The sequence below is a fragment of the Agelaius tricolor genome, unplaced genomic scaffold (genome assembly GCF_023055355.1).
Source record: "Agelaius tricolor isolate 1412-34295 unplaced genomic scaffold, bAgeTri1.0.p SCAF_18, whole genome shotgun sequence".
Classification (NCBI taxonomy): Eukaryota; Metazoa; Chordata; class Aves; order Passeriformes; family Icteridae; genus Agelaius; species Agelaius tricolor.
In genome coordinates, this window is record NW_027269278.1 from 4,382,110 (window position 1) to 4,399,659 (window position 17,550).

General features: G+C 40.5%; 1 protein-coding gene across 3 annotated transcripts in view; it reads left to right on the forward strand.

The window, feature by feature from the left end:
- SLIT3 (slit guidance ligand 3) overlaps nt 1–17,550 on the forward strand; it is a 494,398-nt gene that overhangs the window by 21,488 nt on the left and 455,360 nt on the right. For all 3 annotated transcript variants that reach the window (XM_071443101.1, XM_071443102.1, XM_071443103.1), the window contains 2 exons: nt 668–739; nt 3,231–3,302. In XM_071443101.1, the coding sequence (XP_071299202.1) occupies nt 668–739; nt 3,231–3,302 (144 nt within the window). The remainder of the gene's footprint in view (nt 1–667; nt 740–3,230; nt 3,303–17,550) is intronic.

A 17,550-nucleotide genomic window follows, 5' to 3' on the forward strand; every position in this document is an offset into this window, starting at 1 on the left:
AGCTGTTTGTCTTGTCCCTGTTGGATAGCACTAGGTCAGGGAGAACAGTGTGGACAGGACTGAAACCCATGGAATATCTACAGCCAAGTAACAGGACATGCTCAGCTGGCAGGACTTGAGGGGTTCTTGGCAAAGGCAGGTCTAGAGGAGAGAAAATGGCAAACCAGGTCTTGTGGCACCAGGGAGAGTTCCAGTCAGCTGGGTAGGAGCACACAAAGAGTCACTGAGCTAAGTTGTCCTCTTTTCAGGCTCTGTGTGGCCAAAGTTTCTGCAGCAGGTTGGAATCACTTGGCTTTAGAATAATAATTTTGGGGCCCTGTGCACTTGTTTCAGCTGTTTTGTATTAATTTGGTCTTGGATATACACAGCTTCTTAAAGAATTATAGTCTCAAGGGGAAAGAAACATATACTGAGCACTGACACTAGAACTGAAAATGGGAGAAACCCATTTTTAGGGGAAATTTCATCTGCAAGAACAACTTAGAGGAGGAGGAGGCGGCAAAATGCATCGGGATTGATAACTTGCTATTTGAGATTTTGATGCTTTTAGTGTTTGTTTGTACAGTCTGAGCAGATTTGGGCGCTCTGGTGCTGCAGATACTTTCTGCTGATGGGATTTTGGGTGTCAGGTATGGTATCTGAATGCTGCTTTCTTTTTCCTCTGCAGGGATCTAGAAAAAAATAACATCACAAGAATCACAAAGACAGACTTCACGGGGCTGAAGAATCTTCGTGTCTTGTGAGTACAACACAAAACTTGTCTGGTTTTTGTGAGACTATTTTAGGGTGCTAGTACTTAGAATTCCTGAATTCCAGGGATCAAATTCCAGTAATTTTGGCACATTGTTCAGTTGTTGGTATTCTTTTAAACCAGGCAACCTGAACAGTTTGTCATGTGAAACAGTAAATTTTAGTTCTATACTAAAGTGACTGTAGTTGCTTTTGAGTTGCTTACTAGCTTTGAATAAGTCATGTGCTAAAGATTTTGATGTGCTTTGCAATCACTCATGCAGAAATCTCTTCTATTGAGACACTGGCAAATGGGACTTTCAGATTTTGGCCACTGTGAGGTACAGCCCCATTAACAGCATTTTGCATAGTACTAAGCAGAAGCTGATCAAGAATAGCTGTAGAACTTGAACACAACAAGACTGGTGAGGTTTTTTGGTCTAGTATACAGTCATGAATACAAAGATTTCAGCTTGTGCTGTCTCATGAGCTCAGTATCTGTCAAGAGCTAACCATACCTGTAGATAGGTCTTGAACATCAGGCTGCAGACTTTGTCATTCCTGGGTTCTCTAAATGAACCTCAAACAGCACTACTGAGTTAGTGATGAAATTTTTTCCTCTAAGTATCTTCTAAAACAAACCCCTAAAGCTGGAACTAAAGAACTGTTAGAGTTCTTTAGTAATAATTAAAGTAATATTTAAGTCCTGCTGAGGAAAAGGTGAGTCTTTGCTCCTGCTACCTTAACACTTATGAACAAATTGTCAAATACTAAGGAAACACCTCATATCTGTGGGAAGACTTTTTGTTCTTGTGGTGTTTCTCTCATCTCTAGCAGAGGAATTGTTTAGATTTCCTTGGCTCCCATCCCAGCTGTCAATACCATTTTGAGAGTCTATTAAAATACATGTTCTATACTATATTAATGGCAGTAGTTGTTTCAGTTTGGTTGGGTTTTCATAGTGTCAGACACTGCTTAATGCTGCTGCAGTCTTCTATGCCTTCAGGAATAACCAAAATGTACAATTGCAATCTTTAGAGCTTTTTTGGTGCCTTTGTCCTGTGCTCATTCCAGATCTATGTAATTCATTTGCTCAGGCTTTGAGTAGTGTGGTGTCTGCCACAGAAGTCACTGGAATAAAGCATCCTTCAGATTTTCCTTAACTTTTCTTTGGTTTCTCTTATGATCTCTTCATAATTCTGGCACTAAACCCCTATTTTTCCTTTTTTTTCCTCCCTGCACTGTTTGCTGGGGGGTACAGTGGGAATACAGAAATCTGCAGCCTGTCCCAATGTTCCTAGAAAGGTACCATAATTCTGTTTGCACACATCAGAACAAGGACTAGGAGCAAAGTCACCTGGAAACTCACAGCCCTGTACAGCAGAAAAAAACCCCTCCAGTCTCAAGCAAACACCACACACTCAAAATGGATGGAAAGGAGAAAACCTTCTCCTTTGCTCCCCTCCAGCTTCATCCTTTCCCCTTTTCCTCATGCAGTTTTCCTCCCTGTCCTTTAAGCAGCATGACTCTGTTGTTCACATGCTGGAGTTTTGTAGTTTTATGTTTTCATCTCCTTGGTATTACCTGTGCCATCCTCTCTTGCTGTCTGTGCCCTCAGCTCCTGTCCAGTCCAAAGCTCTGAGCATCCTCAGGGGACTGAATTGAACAGGAAGGAATTGTGGATTTCCCTGGGCCCAGACTGTTCAGAGGTGTTTACACAGAATGTTCAGAGGTGTTCAGTGCTCTCACAGAAGCAGGGAGGGACAAGGTCACCTCAGATGGGACTGTTGCAATCTCTCCTCCTTGGCTTCCACTTCACCTGTCAAGAGCATTTCTGCTGTGGCAGAAATTTTGGCATTTCTGAATGGCAGCCATCCCCTGCACACTGCAAATCAGAGAGAAATCAGTCTCCTTTGCTTGTCACCTGTCCCAGTGTTGGTGTCAGGTGGAGAGAAAAGCAGGATCAGCCCCAGTGGAAGGCTGGACCTGTCCCAGGTGGTTTTGCACAGATTTTGCACAGTGGGGCTGCAGAGTTGGGTCACAGCTGCTGTTCCTGAGGGTGGAACCCCTTGGGAGCACTTCCAGAGGATTTGCTCCAGAGCAAGCCTGAATTCAGTGCAGGGCAGAGTCTGGACAAAAACCACATTGCCATGGAGTGGGTTCCTGTTGTGGGCTGTGGAAATCAGTTACCTCCATTATGGCACACAAATATCCCAGAAAGATGAGGAATGTCCCAGGGATGTAAGCACCAGCTTCCAAACCAGCACCTTTCTGAGCAAAATGTGGTTACAGAGGTTTAGGAACAAAAATATTTACCAAATGTGGAGGTCAGGAGGAAAATTTGGAATCAATTTCCTGTTAGTGACCAAGAGAAACAGTGCTCCTCTGCCCTGATTATTTTAATAATCTGCAGTTAAAACTGGTATTGATACTTGGGTGAAAAGCATTTTGGGGATGCTTTTCTGTTTTGTTAAAATTAACTGGTATTTCTGGAATTGCAGACACTTGGAAGAAAATCAGATCAGTGTGATAGAACGTGGAGCTTTTCAGGACCTGAAACAACTTGAAAGGCTGTAAGTATCTGTATTTATCCCTATGGAAAAGCTGCACATTTCTACCTCACTCTTAATGGTCATCCATAATATATAATGATAATAAAATTAACTTTCTTTAAGAGAGAGATGAGTACCACCCTAAATTAAAATATACTCTTAAAGACAGCTGAATTTACATTACATGATAGCTAATACTTGAAATTAAATGTAGAGTGACTGCCAAGAAAATAGAACTGGAAGTGAAATAACATTAGCAGAAGGACATTATCTGAGCAAGTCTTAAAATTGATATGTGGGGGAAGGATTTTTTTAACAATAATCTCATATTATTGTATATTTTTGTATTTTATGAATGTCTCTGCTGATGGAAATTTAAATTTTCTCCTTTGAGGAGCACAGTATTTCTAAAACTGCCTTTGTATTTAGTTTTCTGATTTGCTTCATTTCCTCTGAAGTAGGATAATGCCAGTGATAGCAGTGGATTCCAGGGTAGCAAGGAAGACTTAGTGGAGGATGGATTGTAGATTTCCTCTGCTTTTGATAGCAATTAAGTTAATTTCTTTTCTTTTTTTGGAGAAGGCAAGTATAAGCTGTCTCTTAATCTGGAATTAGTTTATAGGAACTCCTGGCCCTGCAGGAGTATAAATTTAAATATTAAAAAGGACAAAGTGAATTCTGCACACAATGTCTGCTCTTAGCTGGGTGTGCACCTTTTCATCATCATTAATTCTGTCTGTTTATGGTGGGAGCAGAACAAAATCTCTGTAAAACTGAAATACCTTGGAGAATTATTCTTTGTTAGAGGTAGGTGACCAGAACAATATCACAAGCTGGTTTGGAATGCAGGCTTTTTATGCTTGATTAGTAACTGTTATCTGCAAGGCATTTCTTGTAGGACTTGTTATTTTCCCATTGATATTTTCTAAAGCAGCTTTCAAGAGTTAAGTGCCCACCAGCAATTATTCAAGAGAAGTCTGGAGTATTGAGCTAATGCTGTGCTAAAGCTGTTTCAGATGATCTCAGGATTAGGTTTGCATTGGAGTTGTTTAATGAGTGTGCTGAACATTTAAAATTAATTTACCCAGTACTTTTGTCATGAATCAGAAAGCTCCATCTATGGCAATAAGGGAGATGAGTTTTAAATTCTAACAGATTTCCACCTATATTCAATTAGAAAGTACTTTCAGGTGCAGAGTTATGCCATGGCTGATTTATTTCAGGAAAAAAAAAACCAAAACCCTAGCTTAATTTTCTAAAATTAAACATAGCCTGACATTGTAGAATAGTTTTTTCACATTATATATCATCGTGAAGAGTCAGTATCCTCACCACCAAGTTCTAGTTTAGAGCTCATTATATATACATGTGTATACATACATAAATCTTTCTCATACCTATATTTAGATAAAGACTCCTGTAGTTTTCTCATACCTATCTTTAGATAAAGGTTCAGGTGGTTAAATTTTGAAAGAGTTTTGAAAAACTTCCAGGAGAAAGGCTGGCCATTGGTGGCCAGAAACAAAACTCAAGTGTCATCTGTGTGTTTCTGCAGAGCCTGCTCTGCCAGCAAATAAGAACAATATACATTGTGAAAGCAGAAGGCAGGAAATATGATACCTTTAATAGTGTCTCTTTAAGTCTGTGATGTTTGAAAGTCTCAGCTCTTGACTTGGCCTGTTCACCATACTGCATCTCTGCTTCTCTTTTAGGATTGCCTGTCATTAAAATATTTCCTAAATTAATGTAGTATGAAAGGGAGGTCTGGAAAGTTGCAAATTTTTGGTGTTTTAGCTTAAATCATTTTTAGGGCAAAACTATAAATCTGGGTTTTTTGCTATGAGTAGGCTTTGGAGAATGGACTGTGGAAAGTTTGGCGTAACTCACAAAGGCTAAATTGCAACATTTTAGGTAATATTAAAGCTATTTTATTAAGTATTGTCAAACATTGCAAAATGTTAATGAAGAAAGTATGTTGGTTGCATTTAAAAAAAACCTGGCTTCTTTCCATTTAATTTCTTTCAAATAACAAATAAAAATCACTTACATTGCTTCGATTTTTGGAATAATGTTCTTTTTTGATCTATTGAAGTGGATGCAAAAGTAATCATTAACTTATTTTTAAACCAAGCAGCTGTACTGGGTCAAACTTTAAAGAACAGGAGTAATTTCTATTCCTGGCAAAATACCACATATGAAGGTTTTCATTCAAAGTAACAAGGGAAGTATGTTCCACTCCTCTCCTCATGGTAGGCTTCCAAAGGGCTTAGGCTCAGGTGAATATTGGAGCTCATTTTACTTTCACTTGTTTGGACATTGAAGCACTTCCATCCTTATTATCTGAGCAAATCAGCAAAATTTTGTTTGACATGTCCTGTAAAGTAAACTTTAAATAAAATATCTTTAGAGCTGATACCCACTGCTGCCAAATATGCCATGGGGGTGGCCCTCCTGTTATTTGGATTTACTCTGATTTTTCTTTTTGGTGGGACATTAATGCTTAAAATGCAAATAAAGAAGGATATGGTCAGAATTGAATATTAGTTCAATAAAATTTGGCCATATCAGTTGAAGAAAGAGCATCATGCAAGGTATCTTTGAGTGACAGACAGCAGAAAGCTGAGAAATGAATCATTGTGGAAGTGGAAGGTAGAAACCACTTCTTTTTTTGGCATGTTTGTACTCAGCACTTGGGAAATGAAGGACTCTAACCCAAAATTCAGTGTAAGTTCTGCTGAATGCTAAGATCCAGAATCCTGAGAAAGACCAGTGGTAGTCACCACAGTGGAAAAGCCAAAATGTTTCCAGTGCTTTTATTGCAGCAAGGTTGTAGAGCTTTATTCCAGAACATAAAGATTAGTGGTGAGGTAGCTGACCCCTATTTTGGATTTTAGCATTTCACTTTTATGCTTTGCTATTAACACAGTGTAGGATTTTAAGATAAACGATGATGAAATTTCACGTGCCAGGAGGATCAAGAGGCGAATTGGTGGGCCTGAAAGATGAACTGACATTTCTTCCAGAGCCAGATGTATGTCACACATTTCTGTGAAAAATGAGGCAGGATATAAGACACCAACAGATCCTGACTTTTCCACGGCCAACTGCCAGAAATTGTCACGTAGCTCTGTAATCTTCAAAAGAATGGACTTTGGCTGATGGCTGCTTCTTTCTACTCAAATTAGTGTCTTTAGCAAGCATAAAAGATCTCAACATCTGAAAACACTAAAACTGTGTTTTTGTTGTTTAGGGGAGGGGGGAAAAATGTATAAGCACGGCCAAATCAAATCTTCTCAAAGTTGGGAAAAATAATTAGCTCTAAGAAAATAGCAAAAAAGCTAGAATCCAGATTTTAACCCTGGTATGGTTTTGGTTTGGTGTGTGTGAAGATACAGGTCAAAATGGAAATTAGGTTTGAGTTTTAACTGCAGTGATGCTACTGTGCATTGAGTCTTTGTAAGCAGTTTCCCAAATGCTTGATTGGGGTATTAAAGTATATTTATTTGGCACAGTGTACTGTAAAATTGCTATTAGTGACCAAAGATGCTAAGGAAAAGAATGAATTGTTATGTGGTGCTTCACAATCTGGATTTCATAAATTGAGATTGGACACGCTTTAAATAAATCATGTAATACAAAAAGCATCTTCCACAATTACCATGCTGAGTGGAGAGATTGGTAGGTGCTTCAGAGTAGCTGGGGAAGAAATAAAAGCTTTGGGCAGCTCTTTGCTGCTGTAAACAAAGGCAATCCTTGGCAGCATGGAGCAGACCCTGGTGTTTACACAAGGCTGAGCAGTTTGGGTGTTCTGCTGGAGCTGCATGCACCACACATTTCAGAGGCCACAAGGAGCTGTGAACATGTCACACAGGTCAAATGTAACCTTTCAGAAAAAAATTCTTTCTTGTTTTCAATCCCCATTTTGCTGTGGTATGGTGGGGAACACATCCCATTGGAAATCTGTGCTCATAAATTGCTGATCTGGAAATGCAGGAGAGCAAAGGCACCCTAAAGGGGATTTAGAGCTGTGACTGGGTGTTTAATTGGTTCTGTCAATTGTGTGTTTCCCTCTTGCTGCTCCAGCTACCCCAGTGGGTTGGTTTAGTACCAGGTGTGCTGCCAGCCTGCCCAGGGGCTGCTGCAGGTGTCTCTGCTCACTGGAGTGAGGGATTTCATGGATTTCTCTGCTTTCCCCCCAAAGACAGCAGCATCCCAAGGAACTGGGTGTGGGATGTGTCATAACCTGAGCTGCACTTTCCTACTGCTGCAGGAGCTGCCTTCATGGGGGAAAAACAGCCCTGAGGTGCCTGATCCCAGGTCACAGGCTGGGGGTCAGTGGTGCCATCTCTTGTAAATGGGGGAGAACTGTTTCCATCAGAGACCACTTGGAAACTGAGCCACTCCTTGTGGGAGCTGGCAAAGAATAAACCCTGAAATTCAGGTTGTGGCACCTGGAGGTGTGTCCTGGTCCCCTGGTTAGAAGGGCAGATTAGCACTTAGCTCTTGTGCTGCCTGCAGCTGTGAGCTAAGCACTATAAAACTCTTTATTGCATTGGTTGATGCCTGCAAATTTAAGTAATATTTATTGATATTGGTTAATATTTAATTAATTTTGTTCAGAACTTTCCCCCCACATCCTCTGAGAAATTACTCCAGTCATAAAAAAAAAAAGAGTCCTGTAACCAATATCTGACACAGCAATCTCTCTTACCTTGCCTTCCCAAGCAAATTTAGCATTGCTTTTCAAATGAGTGTGACTGTTTACATTGTGAGAAGTCCAACATGAGGAGCCAGAATGTTTTGGGTGGGAGTATCTGACAGGGTGCTACTGGGTTTATTCCTGGATGCTGGTGGGACAGTCATGGAGCACTTGGTGCTGCAGAATTTTTACAGTATTATTTGAGTCCCTTCCCTTCATTTTTACTCCTAAGTCTGGGGTTTGTTCAGGGCTTCCATTTCAGACATCAGCTCTGAAAAATACATGGTAAATTAATGAGTTTCTTTGGGGAGACGAATTGTTTTAACTTGCATGGGTAGAGTCTGACTACTTTGTTCAAGAATTGTGTGAATTTGGAGTGTGGCTCTGCAGTTTCCAGGGGCTCTAATGCACTTTTTACTGTTTAAGGCTGAGCCATGTCATCATCACTACTTCATCTGCTGTTTTCTGCCCCTGGTAGCAATAGAGTAGCAGCAGCACCCTCATGGAGCAGCTTCCCATGTTCACAAGTTCCTTCCCCATGTTATTATTGCCCAGAGTTGCCCAGGTTGATGCTGCTCTGGGGGGAGGCTGGGGGTGCCTGATCCCCTGGGTCCCCTCTCAGTTGTACCCTGGGGATGTTCACTCACCCTTCCTGCAGAGTGCCCAAATCAGGCTGCTCAAAGGAAGGCACCAACCCCAGGCAGCTGGGACCACCTGGGAAAGGCTGGCAGGGAGGTAGAGGAGGGTGATCCATGCTTGCCCTGCACATTGGCACTGCTGGAAATGGGAAATGGGGTGTGGGGCTGGCTGGGCTGGAAGTCAGCCCCAGAAATGGAGATTTGCTGATTTTCACCTGTTGCAAGAAACTGAACTGCCTCTCTTCCCCAAATCTAACTCTGCCCCTGCTGAACCAGCTGACCACCTCTTAAATCTCAGGGATGTCTTTTCCTTTCCCTGGAGAGGCCCAAGGTGCTTTGGCAATCCCAAATCAAATTTTAAAATAAGTCATGTTTTATCATGCCTGGAGCAGAGGAATTTTATGGCTTCCCTGCTGCCCTTCACCCCTGCAGGAGCTCACACTGGATATCTGACTGTAGAGGAAGTCACCAGTAAGGAATTCCTGTTTCTTACAAGACTTGCTTAACAAAACCCAGGCAAAATCAGCAGCTTCCCTGAGGAATGTGAGTTACAACAAGAAGATAAAACAAATACAAATTTTATTCATGAGATATGATGGAAACTGCTATGCAAGATGCAGATGGTGGATTGCAGAGCTGTGTGGTTGATATTTTACCTTTAGAATCACTCAGGACAAAACCAGGAGTAAGGACAGAGCAGCTGTTGTGGATCTGTATGGGGGAAGAAGGATAAAATAGTAAAATAGATCTTGGCAGATGGAATGTGAGCAGTGCACTTCAGCCAGCCACAGGGGAGGAATGCAGGTATTGCATCCAGTCTCACCTTTTGTTAATTCTTGGAAGGAAGAAGGAGGTTAATTAAATGGGTATTGCTTTTAATTCAGCATTATGTGCTGCTCCTGGCTCAAACAGCCAAAATAAATGTTCCCAGTGTATGGCCCACATGCTTCCCTTATCTGCCAATACTGTGCACTGGCTGCTCTGGAAGATCTCACTGAGATGGATTTTTCTTACACTCTTTAAGTGCCAGTAATTGAGAGAAATGTCAGTCCATTGTGTGAGTGATGTGTCAGATATGGTCAGGAATGATGATTCTCTTTTGTTTAAAGGAGCTCTCTTTTTGCTGTTCCCACACTTCAGAGATGCAATCAATATAAAACTGGGGCAGGAGGGGAATTTGCAGCTATTAGTACAAAAAGTAATTTTTTCTGCAAGGGAATGTTGCAAGATGTCTGGTACATACATTTCCATATAGAGTCAAGATTCTCACAATAGTGCAGGATGGGAGAAAATACTTGAGTAAGGCCTAGTTCATCCCAGTTCATATGGGGAATCAAGTATTCTATCATTTATATTAGTTTTTCAGAAGAAAGTGGTCCCTTATTTTGGCTGTAGTACAGTGGTAGTGACCAGGAATAATAAATAATTTTTTATATACTGTGAGCAGTAAGCACACATCCCAAAATGAAGCACACTTAAAGCTTTAAGACTGTCTTAACATTTTTATAGTCTGAAATTCGTGAATTTCCATTTGAATTTTGTTGATTTCATATCCAGCCACCAGTTTTGTCAGGAATTATACCTAGCAACTCTGAATTTTCTTCAAAAGATCTACCACAGGGCTGAGGTAACCAGAACCTTGAAACTAGAGAATTGATGTTATTTTTTTAGAAAAAACAAATTTGATTTTTAATTTTTTTTACTTAAACTCCAATCATATGAATTCTGTTCATGGTTAAAACTGAATACTGTGTAATATAAATGTGCAGCAGAATAACCAAGTTCATTCTCTGTTCTACATTCACACAGAGACACTTCTGTAATGTCCATGCCTCAGTATCTCAAGATTAATTAGTGTTTACTTTCTCCTGCCAATAGGGGCTTGCAGGTAGAACTTGTTTATTTTTTGGGAGACACAGTGGTTCAAGTGTAAGTATAGATCACTCATGGAGTAAGGCTGTGGTGAAACAAAACAAAAAAAAAGCTTGAAATGATTTCTGGAAGCAAAACCTGGGTCATTTTCAGATGCCCCCAGTCTGTGTTTTGCTTGTACAGAAACCACTGTGCTGTTCAGTGTCTTAATAAAGCTGGCTGTGGTTTATTCTGAGTACTCCAATAGTTTTAAACCACAATGTGAAAAGGTCAGCTGATTTTTAGAAGCATCCCTGGGAACAACATTACTTACAGAAGTGTAAGGAAAAGCTGAAACATGAAAAAAAAATATATCTGGGGCTTTTTTTGGAGGCAGACTTGGTGATTCTGTGGGTGCTGGGTACTTGGAAAAGAGCAATGCTCAGCTGTGTGGTGTGCCCTGAGCAGGGTGGCACCTCAAATGAGAGGCATCTGTGGCTTGGATATTGATGTTGGGTTTTTTTTTTTCTTATATTAAATCTCATAACTTTAGTTTTTATTGAAATGAATCAAGCATTACTGCAAGCATTGAAATATCTGTCTTTTTGAAATGCCAGTACTTTCTGCACAGGAGAGCTGGTGTGGTGTGAATACAGGTTATGTGCTTGAAAATATTTTGCATCTCTTACCATCCAGTAAGAAAAACCTAAAAATTGCCTTTTCCTTTTCCTATGACATTGTTGAATTTATGGCAAGCTGTCAATTTGCCAAAAGAATTCTGCATTTGCTGCACTTGGAGTTTCAGGACAGAAAAAGAAAGTGCAGATGAATTGAGGAAATCAATCCCCCAGTCAGCCTGGCAAAACTTGCTCCAGGTGTGTCAGCTGTGATGATGGGGGTTCCTGCACCCCAGACACTTGTATTGCAATTGTGCTTGATGTGAAGGGCACAGATATTCTGAAATAGTCAAAATTTCATCCTCCTCATCCCACTATTGATAAATGGCTTGCAAGGGGTAGGGCTGGTCCACACAATCTGGAGGTAAAATGGAAAGAACAGGTGAAGAAGGCACCAGAGAACCTGGATGAGCTGATGCTTTGTGCACTACCTGCAGCTTTGGGTTTCTGCTGGACCATCTTTATTTAGCAAAACAAAAAAACCCCAAAACCAACCAACCAAAAAACCACACCAAAATAACACCAAAAAAAAAGTTCAGCCTGTGTTAGCTATAAATTAGTTCCAAGATGAATCCCTGCCACTCTTTCTTGTCCGTGGGTTTTGTCCAAGAACCCCATTCCAGTGTTTATTGCCAGGGGACTCTTGTGAAATAAATTTTAAAATGATACAGCAGCTGTCGCTTCCTTACCCTTTGGGGACTATTCAGAGAATGAAATAATTTTAGGAAACCACTTATTTGAACATATGTGGAGGTGCTATTTTCTAATAGGGTATGTGCAGTTGGAAAAATGGTAGTTCCTGGTTACTGTATTTATGTCCTGTGGGCTCCTAGAGGGCACTAATACCATCAAATTTCATGGCTTGCTCTGCCTGTAGCACATAATTACACAGTTACACATTACTCAGCCATTGCTGGACAGCCAAGCTCTTGGTTATGGCTGGTCCAAGAGCAAACCTTTTATTTCTTTTGCAAACATTATTAAAAAAAAAAAAAAAAAAAGAAAATTAAAAATTGGCCCCTCTTTTCCAAGGGAAGCCATTAGCAGCTCTGTCAATAGGCCAGCACAGGAGGAATCCAAACACAGGAAAAGTTCAGGGGAGGCTGAGGGCAGGAGGCAGGAGCAGGATGCAATGCTTCAGTGAGAGGGTTTGCTTTGCATTAGTACCTCTGAGCAGGGCCACAAAACAACCAGGTTTATTTTAACAACATGAAAAGAAATGAACCTGGTTTCATCAAAGACGTTTTTGTAATAGGTCACTGACCCACAAGAACTCATGGAAAAACAAATTTGGGTCTCGTTTATGCAGACAAGAGGTTCTGTAACCACAGGAATCCTGAGTTTCCTAAAGCAGTGGTGACAGAGCAAGGGGGACAAGGACACTTCCACTGCCCTGAGCCATAACTCACTTGGAAAAGCTGATCAGCCCTGGACATTGCATCAGAGCTTTTAAAATTATTATTTTCTGTGCCTTGTTTGTTTGATTTTAGCAGGTTTTTTTGTACTTGCTGAAGATTTATGAGGGTATTTGTTTAAGCAAAACACTTCAGGATTTAGCAGTCATTTCTTCCAGATCTGTAGGAAATGCTTAAGTGTCTGTGTTACTGTTGGGTAAGAACTGCTGCATCAGTGGTCTGGAATTATTTGGGTGAACTTTATTTAGCTTAAATAATTTCATCAAAAGGGTTTTGCTTCTTTGAGCTTCCTCATATTAGAGGGATTATGCTGCTTGCTGTCCCAGAAATACCATAAGAGTTGGCTGAATTTCATGCTATGGAGCACAGCAATCCTTTAATAATCCTGCTCCTGAGTGAAACATGATGAATTCAAAGCACTTAACCTCCTTTTGTTCCTGGAGAATACATGAATGTGTAGATCTTGAAGTCTCTCTGCCATGGGGCAGATCAGTGCAGTCTTGGCTTTGCTTTTTTTGTGGCACAAGTCCATTTTAGCAGTGTCTGTTCAACTGGAGCTCCCCTCAAGCTGCACCTTCCTTCCACATGGAACAGAACAAACCAATCCATGTTGGCTAAAATTAACTTCATGTTAGTGTCATAATCTCAGTCCCTTGAGATCATCTCTTCTCTGGATCTTTCTGCTTGTGTCAAGGTGTTCTAGTATGAGGTTCCCAATAAAAAGAGAGGATTCTAGGGCTCATGCAGGTGTTGTGGATATTCCATGTGCAATTTTCATGCTTGTATTTGGTGACTGAGTGGAATAGATGTCCTGTAGTGTGTCAGGAATACAGGAGAGAAATGGGAGCTGCTGGGTGCTGAAACACCTCAGAACAGCTGAGCCCTGCATTTGAAAACCTTCTGGGAAAGCAGAAGTGGATCAGAGGAATTATCACAGAACCCAGAGCTCTCAGCTTGTAGGCAAGGTGGGTTTTGTGCCTGGTTACCCTTGTGGCTTCCTCAGTCAAGGAAGTTGTGACAGAGAATTCCAGTGCTGCCAGAGCAGCTGGGAGCTGTTTCTGTTTGCTCTCTTTGAGTAGGGCAATATCTTACTGGTATTGGATTTTGGGTGTCTCATTGCACTCAAGTGTGCAGTGTGCTCTTGGTGCCACTTCATCATTTCCTCATTGCTTTCCATTGGCTGGGGAGGATGGAGCCTTTCTAAAACATCCAGTTTGAGACAGATGATCCTGCAAATCTTCCTTTTCCCCTGGTTCTGCTTGGCACAGATCCCTGGGAGAAGGAGCACCACGGTGCCCTGAGCATTCCTTACTATATATGGATGGTGTGGGGAGCAGGGCTGGGGCTGCCTCATTCAAACAGGAACAGGGTTCTGTTCCTTCTGCTAGAAATGACAATAAGAGTTGTACTTAGAAGTTTTCACAGCAATCTCTGACTTCTAGAAATAATATAAGCTTTTAAGGCTTGTCAGTAGGGGAAGCATGGCTTGGAGATGTGAATGCTAAAATTTTTTTTTTCCTTTCTTCATAGGCTTTCAGCCCTGACCTGGAGAGATTACTCACTGGTGTTAAAAAATGGTTTAGTCATGTCTATGTTACTGTTTTTACAAAAATTGATGAAATATTAAAAGTTATGGGCATTTAGGGGTACTGCAGCAGATTATGTTTCTTGGATTATGTTCCTGTTCTTTTCACAATAGTCAGTGGAGTAATGAAAAAGTAACCCTGTTTCTATCATTCTATATGAGTGTTTTGAAGTTACACAGTGTGAGTTCCTAAGTTTTTCTGATTTGAAATAGGAGAACTTTTTAAAACTTGTCAGAAACTGAGAAGCAACTTCAGCAGAGACCATCTCTGCTTGAGGGTTTATGGATCAAGCTTTTTTTGGCTTCTTTGAATGATAGTTGAAAGAAATTGTTAATTTTTGTACATTAAAGTCTTCTGCAGACAGGTACAAGCTACTGTAGTGCATGTTTGTAACTCAGGAGTTGTGTAAACTTGCTCATGTGTTAAGAGACTGGGCATGCACCTCTGCTTGCTTCTTCTGCATTTAAAGGATTTTCTTGCTGTTGCTGTTGTCATTGATAAACATTCTGACACATGTCTTTATTCTCATCTTCACTTAGGTTGATGCTAAGGTTTCTCTCCATCTCTGTATCACTTTAGGACATTGATTGCAGTTTTTGGTGATCACAAGAATGCAGCCAGGATGTTTTTGTTTCTTCACGTTGGCTTTGGGAAAAGTTGAAATTTAAACCTTTTCCTCCTGCTTGCTTTGCCAGTGTTAGTAGTTTGCTCCTAGCCAGAGACCATCTGTGCAGTTCTGTCCTCCATCCTAATGTCAGATTTTTTCATATGAGGAGATACTTAGGAAAGAAAAAAAAGGAAAGATGGATTCTAATATTGAAAGCTATGAAGTGTTAGAGAGCCACAGTTCCTGTGCTGCTGAAATGCAGACATGTACTCTGCACTTCTGAGGAGGGGAGGTAATCTTTCTCAGTCTAATGAGAAGCTGGTAATAAAGGTTATTACTTGTGACAGCTTTGAAAATGTGAACCAGGACCACCCAGCCTGCTAAGTTTGTTATAAGGGATCTCCAAGTTATAACTATTATAAACAGTTTTCCTTCAAAAAATGGTCCCTTAGCAACTTGCAGTGGTATCTCTCCCAGGTTTTTTGTAAAAGCTTCTGAAATAACACATCATGTGGATGAAGAAGTTCATTTATCCCACACCATAATCCTGTAATATGGTTGTTCTGGGCTTCCTCAGAGTGCCCTTATTGAAATTCCATTATAGATCGTCTGGCTTTATTTCCTAGGGCAGTAATATAAAGAGGTGATGACAGAAAGTAATGGATAAGGTTGACTTTTTTTACTGGGTGCTGCATCTTGACTGTTTTTCCTTACCCAAGAGGAAGTGATATGGAGCAAAGGAGGAGTTACATTAATGATCACACGGATTTCTTGACTCTAATAGGATTTTCTGGTGAAACCATTGCAGGCAGTTGGCTGTGCTCCTGTTCCTGCTTCCCAAGCCAGTGCTTCCAAAGAAAAACTTAGTTACTCCTTGGAGTTCAGTAACTCCTGTCTTTCTATTTCAGTCTTTTATGCATTAAGTCATTTTTATTGCTTATTGGTTCTGCCCAAGCTTGTGATGTAACCACTTCTTCCTTAAAGTAACTTGTAGGAACTCTTTTAAATGCATCCTGTTCCCTGAGCCACATCTCCAAGGATGATAGAACCACAGAGCTCTTGACAACAAAGGAGAAAAAGGGACCTCGCCTAGTGCCAAAGGGGAGACCCAGATGTGTTGAGTGCGAAATAAAATAAATGGCCGAGCTGGGGAGTGAACCCAAAGTTATTTGGATAATTTCTGGACATTAAAGGCTGAAGTAGCAGGACTGCTCCTTTAAAGCCACCCATTAAAAAATGTAAAACCACTGTAGTTTTCTTTTTCTGTTGGAGAATGAATTGTGTAATAGGCAGCAGTGTGAATATGGATGTTAAACTTGAAAGTTGTTGAACTTCTGTGGAAAGGAACTGAGAGCTCCTTACTTCATGAAAAATATGAAGTGCTTTGATCTGGGTCAAAGCTGGCAATGCTCAGTAGAAAGGCAGACAGGGTTTGGAGGCTGATGGGTATCACACATTTGTGGGGTTAAAACCAGGTAATTGCTCTATTTGGAGACAATAATAAAACTGTCAGGTTTAAGTCAGAGCCTGTGTATCAGCTTAAACTTCTGGGTGGAATGTGTTCACTAATGTTAGTATAATACTGCAAGATATTGTAAATGAAAAACAAAGATGTGCAGAAGAGATTTTTGCTATGAGATTATCTAGCAGAGCCAGGTCCTTTGCTTTTTTCCTCCATAGCCATGTAAATGTGGTGATTTCTGCTCAGGCCCTGAATATTTGCAGTTTGCCTGAGGTAACTCCTGTTATGGTATTCAAAATTTTCAAACAGAGTCAGCGGCATAATGAGAAATCAAATTGCATTGGAAAACTGCACAGTTTGCCCAGTTTGAATAAATTATACTTGAATTACTTTTACTTTGGGCTTTCATGTTGATTCCATAGTTCATGGGAAGCAGGCAAATGTCTGTCTGAAGGAACTCTGAAGGATGAAATTTCTTGTGGAGTAAGTGAGCATCAGCTCACTGAAACTTTGCAGAAAAGGGGGTTTGGGTTTTCTCTGATTGTTTCTTACTCAGAGTAAAAATGTCCTGAAGCTGTGAGAACAAAGCATGAAGCTGATAATACTCTGTCTCAAAATATCTCAAAGTATCTCAAAAATATCTCAAACTGTATAATCTACAATTATATTTGGTGTGATCTGTTAATGTTGCTTCTCAGACCCTCTCCTTGGATATTAATGAGTGAGAAGTCAAGGGTTGCGATTGCACTGAAGCTTTATTATCCAAACTAATTGCATAAGAAATACATAAGTGTGATATTTTAGATGTTCTTTTTCCCTGTTTATTGGATTTCTGAGCCCTGAAATTCTTCTGAACCTTCTAAAGCCTTGCTCTGGTGGTATTAGCCCTGAGAGGGAAAGGAGCTTCTGCCTGTGAGGGGTGGAACACTGCAGGATTCTTGGAATGTCTTCTTGTGCAGTAGCAAAGAATCTGGTTTAGATTCTTCTTGCAAAAAGATTAAAATAGCTGCAAGTTGAGCAATGTTCTCGTTTCGCTTCCATATGCATTTTGTTCTTTTCCATCTATGCTGATCATGTCTTCAGTAGAGATTAAATTTAGCTCCTCTTTGCTCTTATTGTGAGTGGAGCTCTGTGAGACAACAGAACCAGAACTGGATGTGACCCTTCCAGTGGTGTGAGCATGAGGGATGCAGCTCAAATCAGTTTCTCCTCCAGGAAAAGATGCCCTCTGCCTTGAGAACAAATTGAAATTTTTTCTACCAATACTGAGGGTTTTTTATTCACCCAAAAGTTATCCAGAAGAAAAGGAATAAAGCAAAAATAGAATTAATATT